At 37.8% G+C, this 26,568-nt stretch overlaps 1 protein-coding gene across 7 annotated transcripts in view; it reads right to left on the reverse strand.

The window, feature by feature from the left end:
• Positions 1–324: 324 nt before the first annotated feature.
• Positions 325–26,568, reverse strand: part of LOC105390866 (potassium voltage-gated channel protein Shaw) — an 82,503-nt gene continuing 56,259 nt past the window's right edge. The window contains exons 4-11 of one of the 7 annotated variants that reach the window (XM_048623414.1): positions 24,683–24,893; positions 19,865–19,982; positions 8,003–8,197; positions 4,463–5,143; positions 4,089–4,224; positions 3,006–3,134; positions 1,568–1,647; positions 732–887 (exon numbers count right to left, since the gene is read on the reverse strand). In XM_048623414.1, coding sequence (XP_048479371.1) covers positions 876–887; positions 1,568–1,647; positions 3,006–3,134; positions 4,089–4,224; positions 4,463–5,143; positions 8,003–8,197; positions 19,865–19,982; positions 24,683–24,891 — 1,560 coding nt within the window. In that variant the 5' untranslated portion in view covers positions 24,892–24,893 and the 3' untranslated portion in view covers positions 732–875. The other 6 variants (XR_007266691.1, XM_048623431.1, XR_007266692.1 and 3 more) reach the window with 6 other exon arrangements.

The raw sequence follows: 26,568 nt of genomic DNA on the forward strand, positions 1-26,568 counted from the left end.
TAGCTTTTGAATAGCAGTATCTTCTTAATTTAGGTACATATTTTATTATATTTTCAATTTCATTTACTACATTGCCCGTAACGCAAATATCTAATGTTAGGTACCTTATACTATGGTTGAAAGATTTTAAGCACATTTGTGATCATACAACTAGAGGACTTACAATATTATTTTACTATTTTACTAACAATATAAAGTGCTTATAGCATTATTATCTTAAAACTATCACGGCCCTTAATGCTTGTATTTAACGTATTTTCCAATCTAACAGCTCAAACAATAATTATAGGCTTCTCGGTAAAACAAATTAAAGTACAAAATGTACAGAGATTTACACAAAATTAAACCATTAACTTCCTGATTTTCATTGTAACTTCAAAGTAACATCTAAGTGATAAATTTTATTTGCATCGTTCCGTTTCCTTAGCTCTATTGGTCTCGTCGCATTAAACGTTTAATTAAGCAGTTAAATTAACAGTTTTATCTTTAAGTAGAAGCGGACGATTTGCGTTTCTCAATTTTGTTCTCCCTCAATTTGGTCTCGTCCAGAGATTCAATTTTGTGGTCTTTGAGAAGCGGCGTGCGCGCATCCGTCCTCTCCTCGACGATGTTCTTCTCGAAGTATGTGTCGTTCTTGTAGTTATTGGCTCTGATGGTGTCGTGGTCTTCATCAGCCGACTCTTGCCTGCTGGTCGACTTGCTGGACTTGACGTCTTCAGTTCTGTCGGTGTGGTAGGCCAGGTTCTCGAAGCATTGTGCCGGCATGGGCATGATGTTCACTGACTTCATCATGGGCAAGGCGATGGCGAGGGCTGGACTCATGTCCCTGGGACAAGGCGACAGCCGCGTCGTCACCGACAGATCCATACCGGGCATCAAACTTGCGACTGCCAAGGATAATAAGGATATTAAAGAATGATATTGGTTAACAGTGAGGTTAATAGTTTGTAAAAGGAAAACATTGGCTAACATCAATAGATGGGCAAACGCATGCTTGATTAGTTCAAATCTATAAGAAAAACATTATGGTAATTATCGTTAGAGAACGAATTTGGATTTGTGTTAGTGTAGTGATAAAACCTAAATAGAAAGGTAATTAAATAAAAAATAAAATAAAATATAAGAAATTACATCTACGACAACACATAATATATAAAACGAAGACAGCACAGTATACAACATCCAAGGTACTAAGGAATTCCAAATCTTGAAAAAACACAAACTGATTTAGCCCCGATCAAAATATGTAAAAATACTATGGCGGGACAAGTAACAATCATAAAGTCTTTATCGCTAAGATAAAATTGAACCAATAAAAAATACCAATTACTTTGTATAGCAAATTGGCCAGTATACGGGAACAAATAAATCACAATTAAGTAATATGACCAAATGTGGTACTTTGAATACAATTTTGAATTTGAGACTAACTTACGCTCGAGAATTTCAAGCAGAAAACTTTTAATTGGTTGCATTCGGCTTAAAAGCCATTGTGATAAGGGTGTTAGTATTGGTAATTAATTTGTTATTTTAGCGGATGTGTGTTTGTCTATAGCACAATGTGTACCGCAGTGTTGCTTATTGACTTTATCACTTCGGCCGATGAATTTGTGTTGCCTGTGTTCTGTGCCGGTGTTTGGTGATTACCTGCAAAGAACTCAACTAGTCAATACAACTAAAAATCTATTTTCTATCACAAAAACTCCACTAGTTTCCACTCATCTAAATTGGCAGTAAAATTACAAGCTTTGTCAATCAACATCATCTTTTAATCTAAGATTTCATGTGAAAGATTCTGTAGCTTGTAATTTTATGTGTTCATTGATACTACAACAACATTGATCAAGCGGAAAGCGACACTAGTCAGGGACTAACGGGATAACATTCAGTGGCACATCACACAACATCGATAGAACATCTGTTAATCGAACCTTTGGCTTTGACCACGAAGCAAAAGGACCTAGTAGACGGCTGTATACGTGTGCATCTTGAAGTCGTCGTGTGCAATGATGATGATTCCGAAGCGAATGTTATTGTTAATGATAATGAAGGAACGGTGTACGACATAGATTCGCATGTTGATGCATTCCTTTAAGCTAAGTCCGTGTGCAGTAACATAAATGCTGGATCAACGGCTTCTTGGTATAGTGATGCTTTCTAAAGCATGTTTAAATTTTTTCTTTTGCAGTTGTTTGGTGTTGTTTGGATCATAGCTTCAAGCTCGCTACGATCGCCATCTGTGGAGGATTACATTGCATTCTACAGTTAGTCATGTGAGTAGATCTAATGTTTGTTTAGTTTGGGAGAGACATTCTCAAAATTAGCAATAAAGTCTGAATTGATGTAAAAAGTAAACAGAGGAATGAGTATTATAAAGAAAGTGTTTTTATTGTGGACTAAGATTTCTGAAAATGTCTCATCATGTTCTAGGTTAAATGCAGAAAATAAAGAATCGTAAAATAAGTAGACAAAGTTTAAAAATACAATGAAAAACTGACTTTACTTTAAAATATTAGTTAAGTCAATTTTTCAATGCAATTAAAATTGTTTAGTGTGTTGCAAATAATTAGTCACCTGATTTATAACCATGTACGTTCTGTTGTTAAATAAGTTATTCAAGTATTAGTTGCGGACTATTGTAATTATTTCAAGTATTTATATTACTAGTCTTAAATAAACAACAAAAGCTCTCATCACGTTTTGTTTCACCGTGAGATATTTATTTCTATACAAAAAATATTAAAGCATTAGTGCTTTGTTTTATACAGGCTGTGTAGGTAAATGTTTATTTACGAATCATCCATCTTCTTTCACAATTTTTGCGTCTAACATCAATAATTTTTCAAGTACTGCAATGACAAAGCTTTTACAGTGTACACTACTGTCAGTTTCATGTACATGTTCATTTACAGCTTCATTGACATTGATTTTACTCAATTCATCTTCTTCCTTATCTTTATTTCCTTTATCTGTATCTGTATCTGTATGTGTAAGTTGTATCTTACCCATGTTAGGTCCCATCATGTCCTTGGGGTGGTTTGTCTTGATTGCGTTCATCCGTCGGTTGACGGCTTGCTGGCCGACGCCCGGTGGGACCGGGCCCGTTCCCGGGGCCCCTGGGGCGCCCGGGGCACCTGCCATTAGGAAGAATATAGTGAGATGAAGATTATGTATCATTGAGGGACAGATTTTAAGAAACTAAGCTAGACTTTATAAATTGGGGAGCCAGACTTATGATTTTAATACCATACCCTTGATTTTTTTAAGTCATGCATATTGATAGGAAACATTTGATATTCCATTGTATCTTGTTCTATTTATACATACGAGTATATTTTGACATTATTCGGATCTTTTATTTCTTCAGATCATCAAGATTTTCTTGATGCCTGCAGAATATTCATAAAATTTTAATGCTCAGTAATTTTAAGGTGGAGCGTGCAAATGAGTAGTAAGTAGTAGGTAAAAACTTTAAAAATCTAGAAAGTGGCTAACAAAGCATTTGAATTGGTAGATATTATAAACTTTTGAAAAGTTTCCATCTCCGTGTTTGTTAGCATCAAAGTATTTCCTAGAAGCTTAAATATGGAATTGAGCTAAATGTTATTATTCGCGGTAAATATTTATGAGGAAAAAGTTAGTCGCTTATGTTTTCCAACTCTGTACCTAAGGCGCTTCGCCCACTGCAAGAGTCGAGGCGGCGTCGAGGCGCGCCTCTTCGTCGCCGCCGCCTCAACTGTCTTGCAGTGAGCGGAGCTCTTAAGTATGTGTGAGGAATATAATACATCCGTTGTTTGTCCTATTGTTTCTACATCATTTTGAACAACTCATACACCTACATCATCACTTTTATCTCCTTCACCTCATTTTTTTTTATTTTTCATTTCTTTATATTCAAGGTTGCCTATAAAAGATTGCTCTTCAGGTGGGTACTGACGAACGTTACGAGGTGAACATGTGCAGTACGGGGAAACCAGCGAGCAACGAGCAGAGTACAGTTACAATTATAGTCCGTAAACTTTACCAGTTACCAGTTTATTGTTCCTACGAGTATTTATAAATATTATATTATCATCTATCCAACTCACGTATAGGCGGCCGGGTGGGCTCCACGTTGATGACTCTCCGCCGCTTCTTGGGCAGCTTGGCGCGCGCCTGCGTGTGTGAGTAGTACATCGCGAAGTTCGACACTATAACCGGCACTGGGAGGGCTATCGTCAGCACCTGTTGTGGGAACGTTGTTTACTTCGTTTGCTATAGGGTTAGCTGTTTCAATTATAAGATTATAATGATGATGGTAGTGTTAAATAATGTTTAGGTTTGGAATTTGTCGAAAAATTTAATCTGAAATGGTTCATAAATAGTCGATTGGGCCATGAAAGAACGTGTTTTGTGCGTACGTTGGAAGAGAAAATGGTATGGGTAATGTGAGCAGTGCAATTCTTATCAACGTATTACTTACGCCAGCCAAAGCACACAAGGCGCCGACGAACATCCCAACGTAGGTCTTGGGCGCCATGTCGCCATAACCGACGGTTGTCATGGTGACCAGCGCCCACCACAGCCCCAGCGGTATGCTGTTGAAGTCGTTGTGAGGGTTCGTCTGTATCCTCTCCGCGTAGTACACCAGACTCGCGAAGATCACAATCCCGAGCACCAGGAAAAACACTAACAGCGTCAACTCTTTAGCTGACGCTCTGAACGTTTGAATCAAAATTTTCAGACCAGACGAATGCCTGGTCAGCTTGAACAGTCTCATGATCCTAATGATCGAGAAGAACTCGAGAATGTCGGCGTTCTCGACGTGCGACGCGTACTTCTGCAGCGTGAGGTCGATGTAGAAGCTCATGGTGGCCACGTAGTCGATGATGTTCACCGAGGACTTGATGAACTCGCACTTGTTTGGGGAGGATATGAACCGCACGAGGATCTCGAGCGTGAACCACGCGTTGCACACACACTCTATGTAAAAGAAGGCCACGTGGGCGTTTGTTTGCACTTTGTCCAACGCCCAGCTCTGCGTCTGGTTGGCCGTCGTCACTGTGTAGTTCCGTATCACTGGCACTCTCATGTCCGGATGCGTTTTTAAACAGAACGATATGATGGAGACGCATATGAAAAACACTGATATGACCCCGATTATCTGTGAAAGAGAAATGGTTCGGTTAATAAAGATCTATTTTACGGCAACCTTTTTCGGGGATCAGGTAGCCCTCGGATAAGAGGGTAAGGGCTTAAGTTTTATGCGATATCTTTCTTCGATATTATTTTTTAACACTCGATCATTATTTGAGTGGATGAATATCAAACTGCCATAAGTCACGTGCACGCAAAATTTGGGAAATGGAGGTTTTTGTTTTCTCTATTATTTAATGGTCATAGAACTTGCCCCATGATTTAATCAGTTGACTTGTGACCTTAAGAATGTATTTTAATAAACAAATCCATTATAACACTCATAGAAAGGCGTAAAAGTTAATAAACAGTTTGGACTTATAGCAGTTTGATATGCCCATACAAGACTTATGCTGTTTTGATATGAGTCATAAGGACTTATAGTTGTTTGAAAAATACTAATATCATGGGCCGGACTCAGTAAGACTAATATAGTCTATATTTTATTAAATACAATGAAGTTAATCAACCAAAATTTATCGGTAGAAAAGTACCTACCTACCGTATTATATTCTACCCGATACGGCCCTGTGTTTACTACGAAAATGCTTTGTGATTGACACGTGGGTTAGAAAAAAGGGGTTTTAAACTTACTTCGCCATAGTTTTCTGTCGTTTTTTTGCTACAATCTTCAATCTATTCCTTTTCCGAGCTTTATCAGGGTCCACAATCACAATTTCCCCAACATTTTCATTCATATTCGTTATAAAACACTGGGAGCACACACCACAGCCTCGAAATTCTCACCAAGACTGACGCCATGTTGAAAAAATTACGCTCTGTGATTGGCCGGAATGGACTTGTGAAAATTTGTAATGCGAAACGGTTAGACTTAAAAGGATTTGAAAAAAACTTACTTTTTTAACGGCTTTTTTCTCATGGATGCCTTGCACTTATTGGAACTTGAAGGGCATAGGCAAACTGACATTTTAACGGAGAACACGACCAAATCAAAAAGTCAATTTTTCGGGTAGGTGGACATCTGGCAGTTTGATATTCATCCACTCATTTGATATTAATATTGAGTTATTGCCGCACTTATCCGGTGACAAAATGTGACACTCGTAAAATTTATACAGTATGAATCTGAGATTTCAATTTGCTACTAAAGTAAGTAGGAATTTATAATGATTTATTCGTTTTGGAATATATAATACGTAGTTAAAAAAGTGTAAAAAGTACAAGTTTATAGGAAATAATTCCATTTTGTTTAAAAAACATATTCATATTTCATTTGGCTTTAACAATTTTCACAAACATGATAACCATAAAAGAGAGCCTTTAATAACGTGATCAAAGACGGGATAGATTCTCGTTACAGCCAGCCTGAAGGCATCAAGTTTAAAGGCCGAAAGGTTTGAATAAATGATTGACGAGAAACTAAATCCCTGTTATAACCTCGCAGATAAGTCTCAGCCTCATTACTAAATTATAATTATGAAGAGCCATTATCAAAGATCCTTTTAAACAGAAAACAGAGGGTGAATAAAATTGTGCTCAGCCTACAAGACTTCCTAAGCATGGAACATCAATAAAGGACTTAAAATTTTGTCCTAAGCAAAGGGTGTAGGATTAACATAAAATTTAAATAGGGCAGACCTTGTTGAGGCCCGCTACAATTCAACCGTTGTTTTAAGGTCAGCGAAAAATTTTACGCATATTTGCGAGTGTAAAAATATTTATTTGACGGTCGTGTTTGCGTTTTTTTCTGTTAATTATTTCGTTTTATCGTCCGCAGCAGCTTTGACGCATTTTTTGTTGGGTTGTTAATTGCCATTCTGTAATGAAGAAGGATTAAAAGCGTAGGTATATTTAGGGCGAAATGATTATTTTTAATAATATTTTTTTACCATAATATAAGAACAATTTTATTATTTGAACTTGTTCAACTATAACTTGTTATTTTTTAAATGCTGAAGTAACTTCTAAGGAACGTTTGAGTTCTCCTTGAGACGAAAAAGGAAGTGAACTGAACCAATCCTATACTTATGAACACTTCTATAACAATGAACAATCCTATACTAATGAACGCTAAATTGTAACTCGTATGTCCTTCTTCCAAATTACAACAGTATTTACCAAATATCGTATTTGTATGATTTAGGTTGGGAGATGACCTTGATATTTATCAGGTAGGTACTTCCCACAGAAATTCGCAGAATAAACTGAAGTTTTAGGTCCAATCCGTATATTAATAAAGCCCTCTCAATCGGATTACGTTAATAGAAAAGTGTTAATATCCATGATAAATAAGCACCGTATAGTAATTAAATTAATGGATAATCCAAACTAATTCAATTATTAATTAATAATTACAATCGTTTTGGTTTATGTAAATAGCCCATTACGGCTTAGGCCATTGAACAATGAACATGCACATCTAAATTAGTTTCAGAATACAGGATTGACTTTTATAATTGAAATCTGACATTTAACATTTTGCGTTCTAATCGAATTATCGAGTACATAATTATGTGTGAAACAAATACCTACCTAAAAGTTTTAACAATACACGAACAGGATGGAATGTCAGTACAATAACGTCCTGACAAATAACACCCCACTGCTACCACTGACTTCTTATTTTAAATTATAGTTAAGTTAGAATATTTGAGACTTTTCATTCATTCAATTTGGTTGTCATTATGTTGAACTTAAAACGGTTTCACAGTAAACAAAACACTGTGTGTTTCTGCTTTGTTTTTGTTTGTGCTATCCTGAAGGCAGATTTTTGACAGAAATTAAGGTTATGGCATCTCTTAAATTAGAATTTCCTTCAGAATCGACATCATTGTTGACCTAAATCCTTAACCAGCTTCCACCATACCTTAGCAGCATTAGAGCTATAGGGCTCGTCGAACAGCGACCACATCTGCGGCTTGAGGTGCTGCCACCAGGACACGGTGCCCTTGTAGTAGTCCTCCTCGAAGCCGAACTTGCGGGCCACCTCCTCGTCTGAGGGCTTCTCCGTGTCCAGGTCCAGACGGTCCAGGACTGCGAGGGTCTCTTGGGTGTCTCGATGCTGTTGGAAGAAGGGGAGTTTGGTATTGTCTGGTTGATGGTGGATCATTAAGCCCTAGTTTCACTTTGAAGATCATTAACACCCCTGTTGCATTGTTAAATAATGTCATCATTCTTGACCGATGTGTCAAAAGTCAACAACTATATCCCATTCCACGGGGAAAGAGAGCTGATAGAACTCTTTTAACCCGGTTTTTTTTTGTATCCGAAGTATTTCCCCGTGGAATGGGATATAATCCCTTGTTATGATGTAACAGAGTATGGTGAAACTAGGCATAAGGTAAGCTTCCAATCGGTACCTATCGTACGTATCGCACTAAACCGATTGTTATAAATGTATGGAGAAATGGCGTCGGCAATGCAGATGAAGTGGTCGCACTTGTGTGATTTCTAAATACAAAGAATGCGATACGGACGCTTACCTTTGACAGCGAAAGATGAAAGCACCGATTAAAATTGTAGTACTGTCAAAACTTAAATTTAGAACGGGAAATATTATAGCAGTAAATCATAAAATAGATAGGTATAATATTGTAATTGAGGTCAATTTTCGTTTTGTCATTGCTAACTTTGAAGTCTTTAGAATCGCTGCCATGTACCAATATCGTAATTTTGGTATAAACCAAAATCCTTCCACTCGAATAAGTAGAATGAGAGGAAAATAGGTACCTTATGATTAACACCTAATTGGCCATTCTTTAGATTTACTTAACACAAAACAGAACCTAATTGTATCTCTAATAATAGAGGCAGAACAATAACATAAATTTACAAGGTAATTACTAAAATTTATTATCTTACAAACAGGCTCGTAATGTTATGAAGTTTATTTAATAAACTTGTTTAATTTCTAAATAGGTTCCATTACCGTTGTGAGCGAGAAAACCCGAAAAACTAAATTAACGAACATTTCCGCTGTACAGCGGTACATTTAAGCTTCAAAAGCTGTAGTATATCCCAAAGGATGATCCTTTGTTCAAATATTAATTAAACTACACTTTCCGACGAAATGAAATGACAGAAAGAGTTACTATTATACGCTCTAATTACTAACATTACACTGTAAATGGGAGCTTTGTCGAAAAATATAATTAAATTCGTTGCTCGCTCGCAAAACTCGGTTTTTGGGTAGAAAATATCAAAATGGCGCAATATTTTCGGAGATCCAAACGAAACTAGTAATGACGTCATACTACAATATTTTTTTTAAAAGAACCAATAAGTAAATATAATGGTTACTGAATAGTACAAAATTACTTAGGTACTTTGAAAGGACAATTACTTAGAAAGTACAATTAATTAAAAATGCAGCGTTATTAAATTTGTAAAAGTTGTTCCAATCAGCCTTTGGGTAGAGGTACCTAAATATAATAAGCCCCTGTTTCACAATGTCTGGTTAGTCGCTACCTGTCGGATAAAATACATGCTGTCACTGTCTAAAAAATAATAACAGAGAGTGACAGCATGTATTTTATCCGTCAGGTAGCCACTAACCAGACATTGTGAAACAGACCCTAAAAATAAAAAAATAACGTATTAAAATATTATTCCCTATGTGTCCGTCAAGGAAATGTTGTAAAAAGCCGAATAAAACGACCAATAGTTTTTTGCAAACACGGACAGACCACGTCGTCTCAAAGAGAGTGCATCTGAAATTCTAACTAGCGACTGAATGGCCGCTCTCAATTTTCCTAATAGCCGCTGAATGAAGTCTGGCGGTGAATTTAAAACACCCTGTAAGTGCAAACTGCTCGCAGTGCCAGGTGGAAATTGAGATTTTATACCGGATACTTGGGAATTCAAACTGATGTAAACGTTGTTTAAACATCCTGTATGTGTTTTAGATTATTTACGTTCCAATATTTATTTTTAATACATTTTATTTATATTTAGCTGTTCCCGCGAGCTTCACTTTGCCTTTAAATGTTTTTCCCATGGGAATTCCGCGATAAAAGGTAGTATATGTATGTGTTAATCCAGGGTGTCAGCTAACTACATACCAAATTTCATTTTTAATCGGTTCATTCGTTTTGAAATGAAGAAGAAACAAACATACACACACACACATACTCACAAACTTTCGCTTTTATAATATCAGAAGGATATTTTTACAGACTCATAAAGTTTCAAGACCTGAACCAAAACTGTTTTTTTTTTCAACATTCTGTATATTTTAAAGCTTTACCCAGCAACTGGCCAGCTTGTAATTTAGAATGTTTCACGTAAAAGTGCATTTTTAACTCATAAACTGCTGAAGGGAGCAGCAAAAATTGTGAAAAATATTCTAAGCAAACATTGCAAGGTGGTTGAGTAACCTAATATTCCTTCATTCTCGCTTGCCCGCAGTTTAAAGTGGCGTGTTTTATATTCACCTCCACATGTATTTATTTTGTGTTATAATTTAATATAACGTTGGAGTAATTGCATTTTGAAACCGTATTTTAATTAAGTAATGCAAAGTTTTCTTTTGGATAATGGTGTAGGTAAATAAGGTTTGTAAATTTATATACCAACATAGTTTTATAAATTTATCACATTGTTATGTTAAATAGCTCGTTATTAGGTTAAAGAGTTGTAGTCATGAAATGGAGCTAAGTAAATAAAAGCTAGCCGCTAGACCGACAACTTAGGGCCAGTTACAATAAATATATCTAGCGATGACTGGTAAACAAAAATATATACTTGAACAACATAAACAGCTAAAGTATTTCAAAGCCGTTATACCCATACAAATTGAGAGAGGCCATGTTATGTTAACTCGTTGTAATTTTGTTTGTCATGTTTTGAATCTCCCTAAAATTGTTCAGGAACAAACCCATGTCAAAAGGGTTGTTCATAAATGTCAAATTATTAATTGAATTATTATTACACGATGGAAAACTGACGAGTCTATTACAGCTACATAGGTGGTTTATTTATTTATTTTTTTATTGCACAATATACGGAAGTAATTATGGTTCTGGAAATCCATCGATAAGTCAACGATTAATGCCAATTAATATCAAAAAGTCATATTATGACATTGGCAATGATTTACAATAGGCTATTTCTGAAAAAATTAAACAACGCTCACATAACGCTCATAATTTTTCTGATGATAGGAATAACCTCAGATCAACTACAAATAGATTCGCAATCGCCGTGTGCACTATTCTCTTTCTCACTCAAACCATAGATGTTGCCGACAAAAAAATAAAACCTAAATATGGGGAAATTTAACTTATCATAACAAAAACAAAACTTGAGTATATCGTCGGTTGATAGGAAAAAGACACTAAAGGCTAATTTTTCAATAGCCAGACAAAAGTTTTGATGGGAAATAATTTTGATGCTGTTGCGTCTCAATGTTTCTCAATGTTTGTATTACCCAGATATCATTTATCTGAATATTGAAAAATCAGCCTTAGTGAGTTTTTCCTGTCAACCGACGATATAAGAAAAAAAACTTTACTCATACTTATTTGATTTCAATATAATTATTTAATATACACAAACTGAGTGGATTGTATAATTCATTGTCTTCGTCCAATCGAAACAATCCTCTTCAAAATGTGCCGAACACAATTTTTGTATGTTTCCTTGGTTCCCAATTTGTGCGACCGGTAATGTCTATCCATTTTCATGATATTTTTTTTTCTGTCGGAAACCTATGAAAGAGATAAATGGATGAGCATGAGCATTATAATCGTGGGCCAAATATGTGATGGGGTTTTTTTTAAAGGAAACACGTATTTCGTATCAATACAATAAACTTTATATTATACAGAAGAAATCACACATGGAAGAAAAAAAAAGAAACGAACGTTTCCTCACAATGAGAGGCACCTCATTTGAAAGAGGAGAATGACTTCTACAAAATACAATCTTCACAAAAACCGAATTCGTGCGCCCCATTTGTAAACCCAACCCGAGTCCGTTACAATTTCTAGTATTTTCTTTGCATACTATAATATTTGTGGGTAAAATAAATTTTCCCCTATCACTATTTTTTTAAATAGTGATAGGGGATTTCAATGCCAAGGTCGGACGGGAAGAGGCATATCAGCCCACAATTGGTCTGTTCAGCAAACATCCAGTCTCAAATGATAACGGCCTGAGACTTATATCTTTTGCATCTTCAAAATCTATGGTCATCAAAAGCACAATGTTCCCGCACAAATCCATTCACCTAGGAACTTGGAAATCACATGATGGCAGAACAGTGAATCAAATTGATCATGTGCTGATAGACGAGAGACACAAGAGCATGGTTCAGGATGTACGGTCGTATCGTGGGGCCGACTGCGATAGTGATCATTATCTGGTAGGCGTTAAGGTAAAGGCCAAAATTAATTCCACTAATTTCAAACAACCCATTAGAGAACCTATGATAAATACAGATAGTCTTCAAGATAACACAACATGTCGGGCATTTAACCTAGAACTAAACAATAGATTTAGAGAGTTAGACAAAACAGTTGATATACACATGGATTGGGAACAAACAAAACAAATAGTCAAAGACGTAGGAATTAGAGTACTGGGAAAAAAGAAACGACAGAAGAGAAAAAAGTGGTGGAATGATAACTGCGAAACAGCAATTGAAAGAAAGCGGAAATACAAAGTACTGGCTGAACAAGACAACAGATGGGAAGAAAAACACAGAGAAGCGAGGAGAGACTTCAGGAGGTTAGTGAGAAGAGCAAAGAGGGATCATCTGGCAGGAATACTAAAACACATGGAAACGTTAATAAGATCGAACGAATCAAGAAAGTTCTACCAAGAGGTAAGAACTGCTAAAAAGGCATATCAACCTGCCACGCAACTCCTCGAAGACGAAGAAGGAAACCTTGTCTCGGATCCCGAAAAGCAGAAAACCATGTGGCGCCAGTATTTTCAGCAACTTCTCAATTGCCCACCGGTTACCAATGTAAACCCAGTAAACACAGAAGACTGTCGAGTAGACCACGACCCTCATAAGGAACCACCAGACTTCGAAGAGGTTAGGAGAGCCATCATGAGACTTAAAAATCATAAGTCCCCTGGTATCGATAATATTGCTGGAGAGCTTTGGAAGTATGGTGGGGGAGCAATGCAATCTCGATTGTACGAATTAATTCGTAGGATCTGGGAGGAAGAGCAACAACCTATGGAGTGGAATGTTGGCATTATTTGTCCGATACACAAGAAAGGATGTAGGAAGAAATGCGGAAATTACAGAGGGATTGCGTTGCTTCCAACGGCATATAAAGTGCTCTCGTATATTATCCTCGCCCGCCTAGAACCATATGCAGAGCAAATACTCGGCGACTATCAATGTGGCTTCCGCAGAAACCGCAGCACAGTGGACCAAATGTTTCTCCTGAAACAAATTATGGAAAAACGATGGGAATACGCCCAAAGTGTCCACTGTCTCTTTGTTGACTTCGCCAAAGCCTATGATAGTATCGACCGAGAGACCCTCTACCACATACTAACATCTTACCAAGTACCGAAGAAGCTAGTAAGAATGATTAAGATAGCTACGGGAACAAGTAGAATGCGGGTTAGAGCTGGAGGGGGGCTAACGGACGAGTTTGAAGTCGTGACCGGACTCAAGCAGGGTGACGCCCTTTCGCCTGTTCTGTTCAATATAGCTCTCGAACACATCATCCGAAAAGTGCTACTGATTGATGGGGGAGTAGAGTTGAACGGAAAGCACAAAATTGTAGGGTATGCCGATGACCTTGCGATCCTTGGGCAAAGTGAACAAGAAGTGGTCAAAATGACGGAGAAACTGGAGGAAGAGGGGAAAGGTGTGGGTCTCAGAATCAGCCACGAGAAAACCGAATACCTTCACATGAAACGATATAAAGACCGCTCAACAAAGCGAAAAGACCTTCACGTGAATGGTATAACTTACAGGGGTGTCGACAAGTTCAAATATCTCGGGTGCACAATTACAGACACAAACCGGAGGGAGGATGAAATCGACATCCGTATAGTTAATGCCCTAAGATGTACCGCAGCCCTTCACAAGGTGTTAGTGTCCAAGTTGTTAAGCAGAAGCACTAAAATCCGGATCTACAAAACTGTCATCAGGCCGATTTTAATGTATGGGTGCGAAACTTGGACGCTAACTTTAAAGGAGGAAAATAAGCTTCTAGTGGCGGAACGGAAGATATTGCGGAAGATTCTGGGGCCGACAATAGGAGAAGATGGGGAATGGAGGCAGAGGTACAATCGGGAGATTGAAAATATAGTGTCCGAGCCCAACATCATCGGAGAAATAAAATCTTCCCGACTCCGCTGGCTAGGACATGTAGAGAGGATGGGAGAGGATCGAGCCGTAAGAAAAGCATATCTTGGTCAACCTTCTGGGCGTCGCCCGGTGGGGCGGCCGAGATACCGCTGGAAGGACGAAGTCGCCAAAGACCTGAAAGAGCTGGAAGTGTCCGACTGGTCAGAATTGGCACAGAATAGAGAAGATTGGCGTACTTTAATGTCGGAGGCCAAGATCCACTTCGGGTCGCTGAGCCAGCGGAGTAAGTGAGTAAGTAAAATAAATTTTCAATAACTTGCAACACCATGTGATTTGTTATGATATGGTACCTCGTAATTTTTACTTAAAACTGATACTAAAAGACCTTACAGTATTAAAATTAGTATCGTTTTATATTAAAATCGAGCCAATAGATAGTACTATGATGAATGTAAGCTTGTTAAACTTGATAGTATCTACTTACATGTGAAAATATATCTCATCCATCATTCCATCGTGTTTTCGTTCAATATGCTCTATACAACCGAACAAAATCTACCCACCCATGTCACACACTCGTTAAGTGATGATAATAGTCTAATAAACTTAATAAACACCCACAAATCACTAGCAAATCAAAAATAAATAGCATTTAGAAAATTTTGTTGTAACTGTCAGCCTTTGTTTGGCAAAGATTTTTCATTTGTTTCATTGTTTGGCAAAGAGAACTGACGTAAACAGGCGCCACAGCAAAAAGGACAAAAAACATTTACAGCTTAACGTTTCTTTCTTACGCTTAATGTAGCTAAGCGTCTCTTTTTCGCAATGTCAGAACTGTCACGATTATACCCCTGTGGGAATAACCCTCCGTATCATCCTAAAAAAATCTCTGATTTTTCCTATGCGTCAGTAATTTTATAAAAATAAAAACACTTTAAGTTTCACAAAACGGGGATATGATGGCACTTCAGGACTTTTTCCATCGTCTCTATAGGCATTAAGAAAAAATATGACAGGTTTTGATGTGACGTTGTAGTTCTATGGATAGACGTGTGACCAAAGAGTATGTAAAAGCTGACGCCTGTCAATTTTTTCTTTTTTATTGCCCATATATTTTTATAGAGACGATGGAAAAAGTCCTGAAGTGCCATCATATCCCTGTTTTGTGAAACTTGAAATGTTTTTATTTTTATAAAATTACTGACGCATAGGAAAAATCTGAGATTTTTTTAGGATGATACGGAGGGTTATTCCTATCATTAGAAAAATTATAAGCGTTGTTCAATTTTTTCAGACATAGCCTATTGTCGTTGAAATTAGGAAATTTCTTTCTTAATTTAGGATGAGAACACTGAAAAAAAACACACAGACCGATTGAGAACCTCCCACTTTTTTCGAAGTTAGTTAAAAACTAGAAAACATGAGCAGTTTTCATGGAAAAAGGAACACAATTCTGATATAGGAACGTTGAAATGAAATGGTTTTACAAACAGAATTTCACATGCGTATTCTGCAAAATAGAATCCAATCACCGACGTGTGGAGTTTCGAAACAAAATAGCAAAACATCAATCAAACTACGCAAACAGAAACGCTCTCAGCCAGAGGTTCCCAAACTGTACACACGTGGGGCGTCCCACGGTGAAACGTAAATAGATACAAAAGGTCATCGTGAGGCGATACCAATTGATGCAATCGCACGTATTAATTTTGAAAATGTAAAAATAAATAAAATAAATAAAATAAATTTAAGCGTAATGTAAAAAGGTTGGAAAGCTCTAATCTAACTGTTTTTCGATGGACGAAATACTGAGTTTGTAACTTTTTATTTTGAAATTATGTAATAATCTTGAGGTACACTTAGGTACCTAGAAAAAAATTCACACTTTTGAAAAGCATGGAAAACAAAGAAACTAAATATTAATATTATTCGTTGCAAATATTTGTTGTAAAATGCCATCATCTGAAAGAAAGTCAAAAGTAAAGTGCGCATTAATTTATTACATTTTGTAAGTTTATGGCCGGAGCGGTGATGAGATGCGGGTTCGAATCCCGGCGCTGACTCTTACCAATGAGTTCTTTTAACTTAAGTACAATGTATACCATCGCTCTTACGGTGAAGGAAAACATCGTGAGGAAACCTGCATATCTACATTTAGCACATCTAGATATATGTGAACCCACCAACCCGCAGTAGATCAGCGTGGTGGGAAATGGTCCAAGCTTAGGAAGGCAGTTTAGACCTTGGGGACATGCACAAAGGTTCCACTCAAGAGAGCCAGGTGCAGGTACTTACACCCCCACAGAGAATAGAATAGAAGTTTATGGCCAAAAAATTCGCATACTGGTACTATATCAGAAAACGTACGAAAACGGCTGAAACTGTAACATGCTCTTAGCAACAAAAAGCGCACAACATCGGACAAATCTGTGTAAAAATTGAATCTTTTCAGCGGATTTTTCCTTGCATCGTAACTTACGCCGGTAAAACAAAGGTTCCGGACGAAAGCAAACCTTGCTTCCACACAATAAGGTTTGGAAACCACTGGCTAGTCAGCCACCATCTGTTTGTATGCCATAAAACTCTCAGACACGTTGTCCAAAAATGTTCCCGCAATGAGAAAAGTTGCTTGCACTAGCGAGGGGAAAAAACAGGCAAGTACGAGTGTGACCCACGCACACAGGATTCCGTTTAAGTGCCACTGGCTTACATTTTACTGTGGTAGGCATCTCACAACAGATCGCCTTTTGCGCTACTTATAATAATACTATTAATAGATTAATGTTGTCAAAAGGGCCTCTACATGTTGGCTTCGGCCCCATGCACGCCTTCCAAATGTCCGGGACCCTGTCTCGGGACCATTCCCGAGATGGAAAAATAACAACATAATAATAATAATAAAGGTTTCCAATTTCCACTCCTAATTCCTTTAAAATGTATACAGGTATCTGGTATATTTATCTTGTTTATCTATGTTCCAACCTAGTTCCAGCCAATAGGCAGTTGTATCACTGTTGACCAGAACAGTATTAGGTTTAATTTAAACATTTTTAGTTCAAAATCCTTCGAGGGTCCCACATTCTCTTGTCACTACTGTTACGGAACCCCAAAAAAGCGCAAAAAGTAGCTTTTCAGCGTTTCGTGATAAACGATGAATATTCTATGCATCCGTCGTGGCTACGTTACAACGTGGCCCGCCATTAATTAACGTGAAATACAGCTTCACAATTAGCAAGGGATACATTTTAATAATGTACCTATGTGTTGTATATCTTCAAGCTGAAATGTCCTAACATACAGGGTGTAGGTGGAATACTAAATAGGCCCAAATGGAATAACTCAGGGACTCGTCTTTAACAAGTTATGTATATTTTTTTCATTTTATTATTATTATTATTTTTATTCTCTAATCTAGGTAATGTCATTTATCTTTCACCCAGTTGTAGGTTAGCTGGAAGAAATTGCTTTTTGGCAATAAGCCCGCCTTTGTATACGTTTTGTGTTTTGATTTGTAACTGTTCTCTTTTGTGTTTGCTTGTGTATGTGTACAATAAAGTGTATATAAATAAATAAATAAATATTTTTAAATAATAATTGGTTTATTTGAAAAAACCAACCAAGACACATAAAATTTGTTAAAACCTTGATCCTCAAACTAGGATCCTCTGTGCTATGTTCTCATAAAGACTTATGGAAGTTCTAAACAGTCAACTAAAAACTCACGCAGGACAAAAAATCTATCCAACTTTAGATTGATTTTGCGCCCGAGTCTTACGGAATAAACAGAAATACTTGACTTACAAAACTTGCGCCTATATTCATCGCAATGCACTTTTTTTTATTTAAATTTAAAAAGTCAGTCGCTATCGAATGGCAGAAAGTGGTTTTTTATTGGGAAAAGATGAGGAATACTCCGATACTTGGCGAGTGGTGACCTTTTTGTGAATCGGTCCGAAGAAGAAAAGCGGGGCCAGTCCGGTAAATAACAGATACTAAGGGCGACTTGCACTAACAAATTAAATCTAGATTTAGTGTTAAATCTCAATTTAAGCCATACATTTGTATGGATTACACTAAATCTAGATTTAATATGTTCGTGCAAGTCGCCGTAAATTACAATGCGAAATGTCCTTCTACTTAAAGGGAATTCATGAATTTATTTATAAAAACCTTTGTTCTGTACAAAAAATGTTACTTCCGGCTTTCAGAGGTTGCCATTTTGTATGACTAGTAAAATTTGTAAATTATACATGAAAGAAAAGGCGGTTTAAATATCATAATAGGTATTCTATATTATGTGTGTACTATGTACAGGGTGTTGCAAAAAGGGTATACTTAGCCGAAACCTACATGTGCAGCATGGTATATCTAAGCCCGAAACAGAAATCAGAATTTTAAAATTCGCGAAAAAAAATAATCTCCATAGTAGGTTTTGGCTTAGTATCCTACCCTTTTTGCAACACCCTATATATTAAGTATCGTCTAAATATTATTATCGTTTTTGGGGCGTTGCAGTGGCCATAGCATGTTTCAGGCGAGATTCATAAAATGTACAGAACTGACTCCGTCTTTAGTGGAATTCGACCGAACCCACCGCCTATTTTAAATAATGCTCGAGAATTTCACAGCTTCGACTATTCTTATCACTCATTCTCAGCACGATCGCACCGCGAGGATTATTGCAATAAATCTTTATTACAACGAGGGATCAATAAGACAACTTGCGGAAAACGCAGAGGTATCTGTTAATAATGGCCATAGATTAATACTTACGTTCGTAAATTGGTAAAAAATTAGATGAAATAGTGAAAGTGACTGAGACGTCAGTGGTTTGGATGCAGCAGTGAAAGTGTTATACATATTAAGTTTTAACTTAAACTTATTCTGAAAGGCCATTTTATTCTTGAAAAATTCGCGAAACTTCATACTCCATAGAAAAGTTACTAAATACAGAATTTTCAAAAACACATCGCAGACAGAATTCACGCAGATCAAAGCTATTAGACATACGGTAGGTCTGCAGGTTAGTGTGGTAGTGTTACAAAAAGATTATACTAAGCCAAAAACAACTCAGGGGTCATTCAGACCAACTTTTGTTCTACTACTTTTGGAAACCCCCTTTCGTCTTACTACACTCTTTTTACACACCCTGTATCCTCCCAAGCTCGCCCAAAGCCCACCTACGACTACACATATAACTCAAGTGGCCAGCTCTTCTGCTACACCTGCCGAAGAGTATTCAAAACAAAGTTCGGGTTCGCCAGCCACTGCCGAGCACACGCCCGGAACTAGCTCGGTGTCGCCGTCGACGGATACGTCGTGGAGGACATCATCATCATCATCCTCCCAAGTTTGGAAACCCCCTTTCGTTTTACTACACCCTTTTGACACACCCTGTATCACTACACCTTTTCTGCAACACCCTATAGTTCCATTATATCCCCTCACCTGTGTGTAGGTCATCCAGCAGCACGGCTCCACCTGGTTGGCATCCAGCCCCCAGAACTCCAGCTCCTCCTCGAACAGCGGCCCGCACACGTCCGTCGGGTAGTGCAGCTTGCCCGTCCTGTGGGGGGCAGGGGTTAGAGCTGAGAGACTAGCACCACACATGTCTATTATACAAGACACCACTAATGCACACATTTCTATGAAAACCACGCGTGCCGATTTTTTAACTGTACCCGTATCACGAAAATTCGAGCTAACGAATAGAATCGAATGCGAGTGCGACTATTGTCAACTTGACAGCACTTTCGAACACTTTTTACCTTTCGAATGAGTTTCGAAAAGAATGACCACAGAGTACATAATATTATTCTGACAATGACCTATGGAATGATAGCTGTCAAACTTTCGCAAATCTATACACCGCCATTTTGTTGTTGACAGGTTGACAGCACTTTCGAATAGACTATCGAATAGAATGTGCTGCGTTTTTTTCCGGATCGCTCTACTGAAAATGACAGCTGGACGGAAGTTGAGAAACGCTCAACCTTTTGACTAGTTTTTGACACGCGCAGTACATACACTTGGGGAACCTAGTACCTAGTATGTACATATAATAATTTGATAATAATACACGTCTGTGACGGGCACTGAGTTTTTTTTCGTGAAGAGACCAGCGTTATGGTGAAAATTTAACCAATATAAAACCTTTATAAGTTGCATAATAGTTTAACATACCTATAGAATAAAAACAGTTTGGAAATATGTAGAAGGCTATGCCTAACAGAGCAAGATGATGTTGTTGCTGAAGTAACTGGTAAAGCTCCTCAAACCCAAGTAATAATTTAATGTAAGTAATGCCATACTCCACTGTTTGATCTTATCGTGAAGTAACTAAATTTTCCCGCAGTCTTGCCGTGTTATTTAACTTGAAACGTTCAGGTACAAATTATAATTAAATTAAACATAACTTCATCATTTACTGCGCAGAAAGGTTAGTCTAGCTTACGAAAAACGTGGTTTCGGAACTCTGCTGAGCTAACCGTGACTCTATCTCGTTGTACTAAACTTGTAAATAGCGTAACACCTTTCGCTGGTTCGTTTTTTGACAAGCTAGAGGTTTGAAAAACAATAAACGAACAAGATAGAGTTTAGGTGCAATGGAAACAATTACAAATCACTCTCCAAGTGAGCTTTTAGTTAGGTAAGAAGATTTTTGACTTTATTCATTCGTGAAATAGTTGCTATTATAAAAAAAGGTTAAAATTAAAACGTATATATCTTTGATTGCTTGATATTATGCAAATGTAGATTTATAAGTGCATATTTATACAAACAGTATTATCTTTGTTTCCTATAACGATACTCTATTTGGTTCGTTTATTATTTATCAAAGACCCCAAGGTAATGAACTGTCATTAGCAGCAACTAAAATTAGAGCTGCGGTTTCAACATAAACACAAGGTAAATGATGTTCGTTAAACTTACTTAATATGGCTAATTAAAATCTCATTTCATCCTGTAAACGAAAATAAAACAGTTTGCAAAACATTGCGCTTTGTGAAAAACAACACAATTACAGTTTTCTACTGTACTTAATATTATTATTTTTAATGAGTATACTGCTCACTTGGGATATATTAATTAGTTGTCTTCCTTATGTACCTACGTACACTTTTTGTATTATATATATGTGATTTGTTCGGATACACAATGAAACCTCAATGTAAATAAATACTCTACACGGAATTCGACTGAAAGCCTCGCCCCTCAAACGAGGCCGGAAGTTTAAAGAACTTGATCGAATATAGATAACAAACAAAACAACCAGGACAGGATAACCACGATTTTAAATCAGCCAATAACATGACTGCATTTCACACTGCGTCACCGCAAATCCACCAATCAGAATCACAGGTGCTTCAAATAACGGCCCGTATTTACCAGTCGTGTATTTATTTACATCGTCATACAAGCCTCAAAGCCGCAAATTAGCGAGTAACTATTACAGTTCCCTGCGTGCCCCACCGCACACACGCGGTCAGGAGCCAAAGTGGCCGATATATTTTAGTGTTGTCGGAAAATCGATAGTTTAATAGGTACCTAATTTTACTTTAATTACTCGTAAACTTTTATTTTTTATTTTTATTTTTTTTATGTAGCCTGTATCGTGTCCCACTGCTGGGCAAAGGCCTCCTTATAAAATGACCACCGTTCCCGATCCCGTGCTTCTTTCGGCCATTGAGGCAAAAACCTGTCGAGGTCGTCCCGCCATCTCCGTCTGGGTCTTCCGCGACGCCGACGTCCATCACTGGGCACCCACTCGGTGACAATTCTGGCCCACCGGTCCGGGTGCATGCGACAGACGTGGCCTGCCCAGGCCCACTTCAGTATTCAGTGGTATTCCGAAGCTGTTTACTGCCACACTGGAAGAAATCTTCAGAAAGCTAGCGGCCTCGTGGGAGCGCAAGGGAATAGACGTTGGTGGCAGAATGCTAACAAATCTACGCTTCGCCGACGATATAGTCTTGTTTGCTCCGTCCGCATCAGTTTTGACACAAATGCTACAAGACCTTAGCACGGCCAGCCTTGAGGTGGGGCTGAAGATGAATAGGTCTAAGACTCAAGTCATGACCAATAGCGTCAAAAGTAGGGTCGAGGTAGACGGGCAGGAAATAGGATATGTCGATGAGTATATCTACTTGGGCCAGATAGCATCCTTCGAAAACAGGCAGGACAAGGAAGTCGAAAGACGCATTACCAACGCCTGGAAGAGCTTCTGGTCCATGAAAGATCTAATGAAGGGTACTCTCCCTCTAACTCTCAAACGCCAACTCATCGACATGTGTATACTGCCTGTCCTAACCTACGGCGCACAGACTTGGTCTCTGACCGAACATCAGAAGTCCAAACTCAAGGTTTGCCAAAGAGCGATGGAGCGTACTATTCTTGGTGTACGAAGGATTGACCGAAAACTTTACATAAAACAATAAAAGTTTAACATTGAATTATTATTATCAATCACACAAACAGTATGCAACCCATCATTTTGAAATTGACTTTGACTGTGGTCACCTTATAAGAGCCAGCTGAAATCCAGTGCTGTGGCTTTGTGTACCTACAAATGTCCGTGTTTTTTGTGTACAAATAAAGAATATCTTATTTTAATTATTGGATGATATCGACGGTACTATCGATACTAATGCCGTTCTTTACTCAATGATATCGATTGAATATCGTTAGGTTATCGATAGACTATCGATATTGGCAACGCTAATACATTTATCGATTTATATTGCTGCGACCAAAGGCTGTTTTACAGGGAATATCGGTCACTGAAATAAGTACTTAGTGTTCATCTGTAATTTTGTATTCAAACGGATGGCATAATTGCAATTCGTGCCATGGTTTACAATTTAATCATAGATCAGTTGTCATGGAATTTCCAATGTTGTTAGCTGAATCACTTTGTTTTCTGATGGTTAATATGAAACTTTACCTGCTGTGATATAACCAGTCCTAGGTAAAAGCTTCTAAACATGAACCTAATAAAATAAGTAATTAAATAATATACAGGCAATATATTATAGAGTAAGACATGTCTATAAAACCATCAACCCAATCATTCTATACAGAAGTTTCAAGTATCCTGGATTATCTTTTTCATAAAAGCTTAAATTTTAATGAACTATCTTATTCGCGTTTTATTACTCGGCTCCGTTTATCGTCGGCAACAATCTTCTTAATTATAATGAGAGCATACATTTTGTATAATGTAATTACCTCGCAAAGGGTTTCATGGTCTCATTATGTTTGTTCTAATTTAATAACATTTTGATGTAAAGCCCGTAATTCAGAACGTCTAAAAGAAATATAAATTTTGTCGGAAAAATTGTAGGGCTTTCTTCTTTATTGAAAAAAGTTTATTTTCTCTAGGTATCCGTTGCCAAACACAGACGTTTTATTAGGTAGTAAGGAGTTATTACAGAGGTAATTGGGTTGGTACCACGTGGATTGGTGACCCGCAAACTGGAAATAATGAAGTAATAAGTTTGGCTTCGGTGTCTATGCTAAAATTGGACATCCAGTGAGCGATGCTTGCTTAGTAGTGCAATATGTTGCTTCCTACCTAGTAGCCTGAACTAGGAACCTACTTATTCCTAGTTCAGGCTACTTAAAACATTTAAAAAACTGTGCAATGCACTTATACTACTCTAACAGTGAAAGGAAGTAGATCCTCAGGATACCAATTTGATTCATAAAAAAATAATTACGATTTTTTGCCGTAAAGAATAAATCAAAACCCAAAATCATTTCGAAAATACCAAATACCTACTATAGCGGAAAATAAAACGGCAACGGTCCGCAAAACAAAAGACCCGGCTGAATTCTCAATAAATCAAATGAGATCTGGATTCGGAATACATCATACAGGATCCAATATAATGTAGGCACCTCCCTCAGCCCGGTATTGTATTGTTGTAGGCCATGTAGAGCAGAGGTCACGACTCACGATGTCCAATTTATTTTAGAGCACCCGAGAAATTTTACTGTGTATTCGTAATATGGTCGTTTGACTGTGTATGTTCCTAGTTCGCGGTGTCTGCATTTCACATTATTTTGGAAGCGATAAGTTTTTATTAGATAAAAGTATTAGGATTATTATTAAAAGTAGCCGATGGAAAAAGAGGCTTACTTATAATGTTGATTACTCAGTATACGTCTAGCCTAATTCTCGCCCTTTCTCAGAGCTTCTTAGCTACTTTGCTAAACTCGCTTTATTGCCTGCCTTCGCCTATAATGAACGAGTGCACCCCTCACCTGTAGTAATTCAGCACCTGCGCGAACACGCCCGGGTGCCGGTCGAAGAAGTACTCGTTGAGCACCGGGTCGTAGTTGGCCAGCGCCTCCGTGAGCCGCGACAGCCGCGTCGCCGGGATCTTCTTCAGCGTCGCCTTGTACGTCTCGTGTCGGATGCCGCCCACGTTGAGGACGACGCGGTTTTCCGCGTCCATGTTTAGGAGGTTCATCTCTGGGGGAGGGGAATGGGGGGTTATTGTGGTGGTGATAGAAGTTGCCGACCTCTGATAGGAGATGGTAAACAAAGAAAAAGAAGGTGATAGAAGTAACGTTGTTTGACAGTGTGTTTTACGGAGCGATGCGAGGTGAAAATGGACCAATAAAATTCCATGAGCAGGAGGTTTTATGCAATTTCATTGGTCGATTTTTACTTCGCACACTAGCGGAGGCTACTCCGCTCCGCTCTGGTGGACAGGCAGTAAATTAAGTTTGGGGGAATGTCTACATCCTAAATACTAACTCAGTTTAAAAAATATATATGTATAATTAAGTAAATCTTAGTAGCGATGCCCATTAAAAATAACGGATTTTATTTATTAAACTTTATCTTCTTTGATCACGAAGAATCTTCCGTTATCAAGATTAAAGTTTAAGCGCAAAAACTTTGACTGCAGAAATAAGTTACAAGAGTTCATTACAGAAAAATATCATCAAAAGTTAGCTAGTTAAAGCGTCGTTAAAATATACCTGCCAACGTACTATACCACTGGCGCTGAATGCAGATAGTTGATGAAAAAGTTAACGAAAACCGCAAAAAAACGCTACTGTGCAGTGGAAAATTCCGTAAAATGTTTCAGGATTTTTAACCACATGCAGGATAACATGTCATCTAGGTATTCACAAAATTGGCACTGTGTAAAGTTGCTGAGCTCCCAACAAAGTTATTTATGGTCTTCTGCTACCGCAATGCCGAGATACAGGGAATGTAGCGTACAGGAGAATAGAATAATATAGATTTCTAGTTCAAAGTCAATTTACAGTTTTATGATACCAATATTTTATGTTGGATAAGGAGTACTCTGTTGGTATTTTTTTTATTGAACCTACTTGAAATTATGCTATTCGATTAAGTATATAAATAATGCACTTTTTGGCCAATCCAAAAATATGTTTTGATATAATTTTTATAAAGGAGAATTTCTAGCAGTAATGTTAATATGGTTTTTGATGATGATGATACTAAAGTTGAATTACTGAGACACTTATTTTGGTGATTATGTCTTACTCTAGAACGGCAGATTCTACCAGCCAAAATCTTGACTTTGGAATAAAATATGTCTTTATTGGTCACCTCAAATAGCAAAACACACATAAAATACCTACTCATTAAAAACTACGAATAATGACCAATAGGAGGCCTTTTAGCTATGAGTCATCTCTTACAGACAACGTTGTTAATACCAAGATAACTCTAACTCACTGCGAGAGCCCCCCCATCAGTATCGCGTGCTGACGGCAACGACGCTTGGCGTAAGTTAAGGAGTGATTTGATGCTATTGCCACTCCATCTACCTCATAGCTCTTGAGTGTCTCTTTCAAGTTATGAATCCCGACTCTAGAGTAGCACAACTAGAACTCACTGCTGAAGCCCCCCGCTCAGTCCCTGTCGCCGGCCGCCGCGCGCGCATGCCATCTGATGCCCGGGGCTGCTGGAGACGAGATAGCGGGGCTACCATTGCCGACATATTAGTAATTAACAATGCTTTAGCTGCGTCGCTCGTTTGTCAAATCTAAAGTAACTTGCATGGATCTGACAGATGTTTGACAGGCGACGCTGCTTATGGATTGTTAATTGCTAATGTTCGGTGGTAACCCTACTGTCTCTTATTCCACAGCCCCATTTTAAC

This window comes from Plutella xylostella, chromosome 3, assembly GCF_932276165.1.
Source record: "Plutella xylostella chromosome 3, ilPluXylo3.1, whole genome shotgun sequence".
NCBI lineage: Eukaryota > Metazoa > Arthropoda > Insecta > Lepidoptera > Plutellidae > Plutella > Plutella xylostella.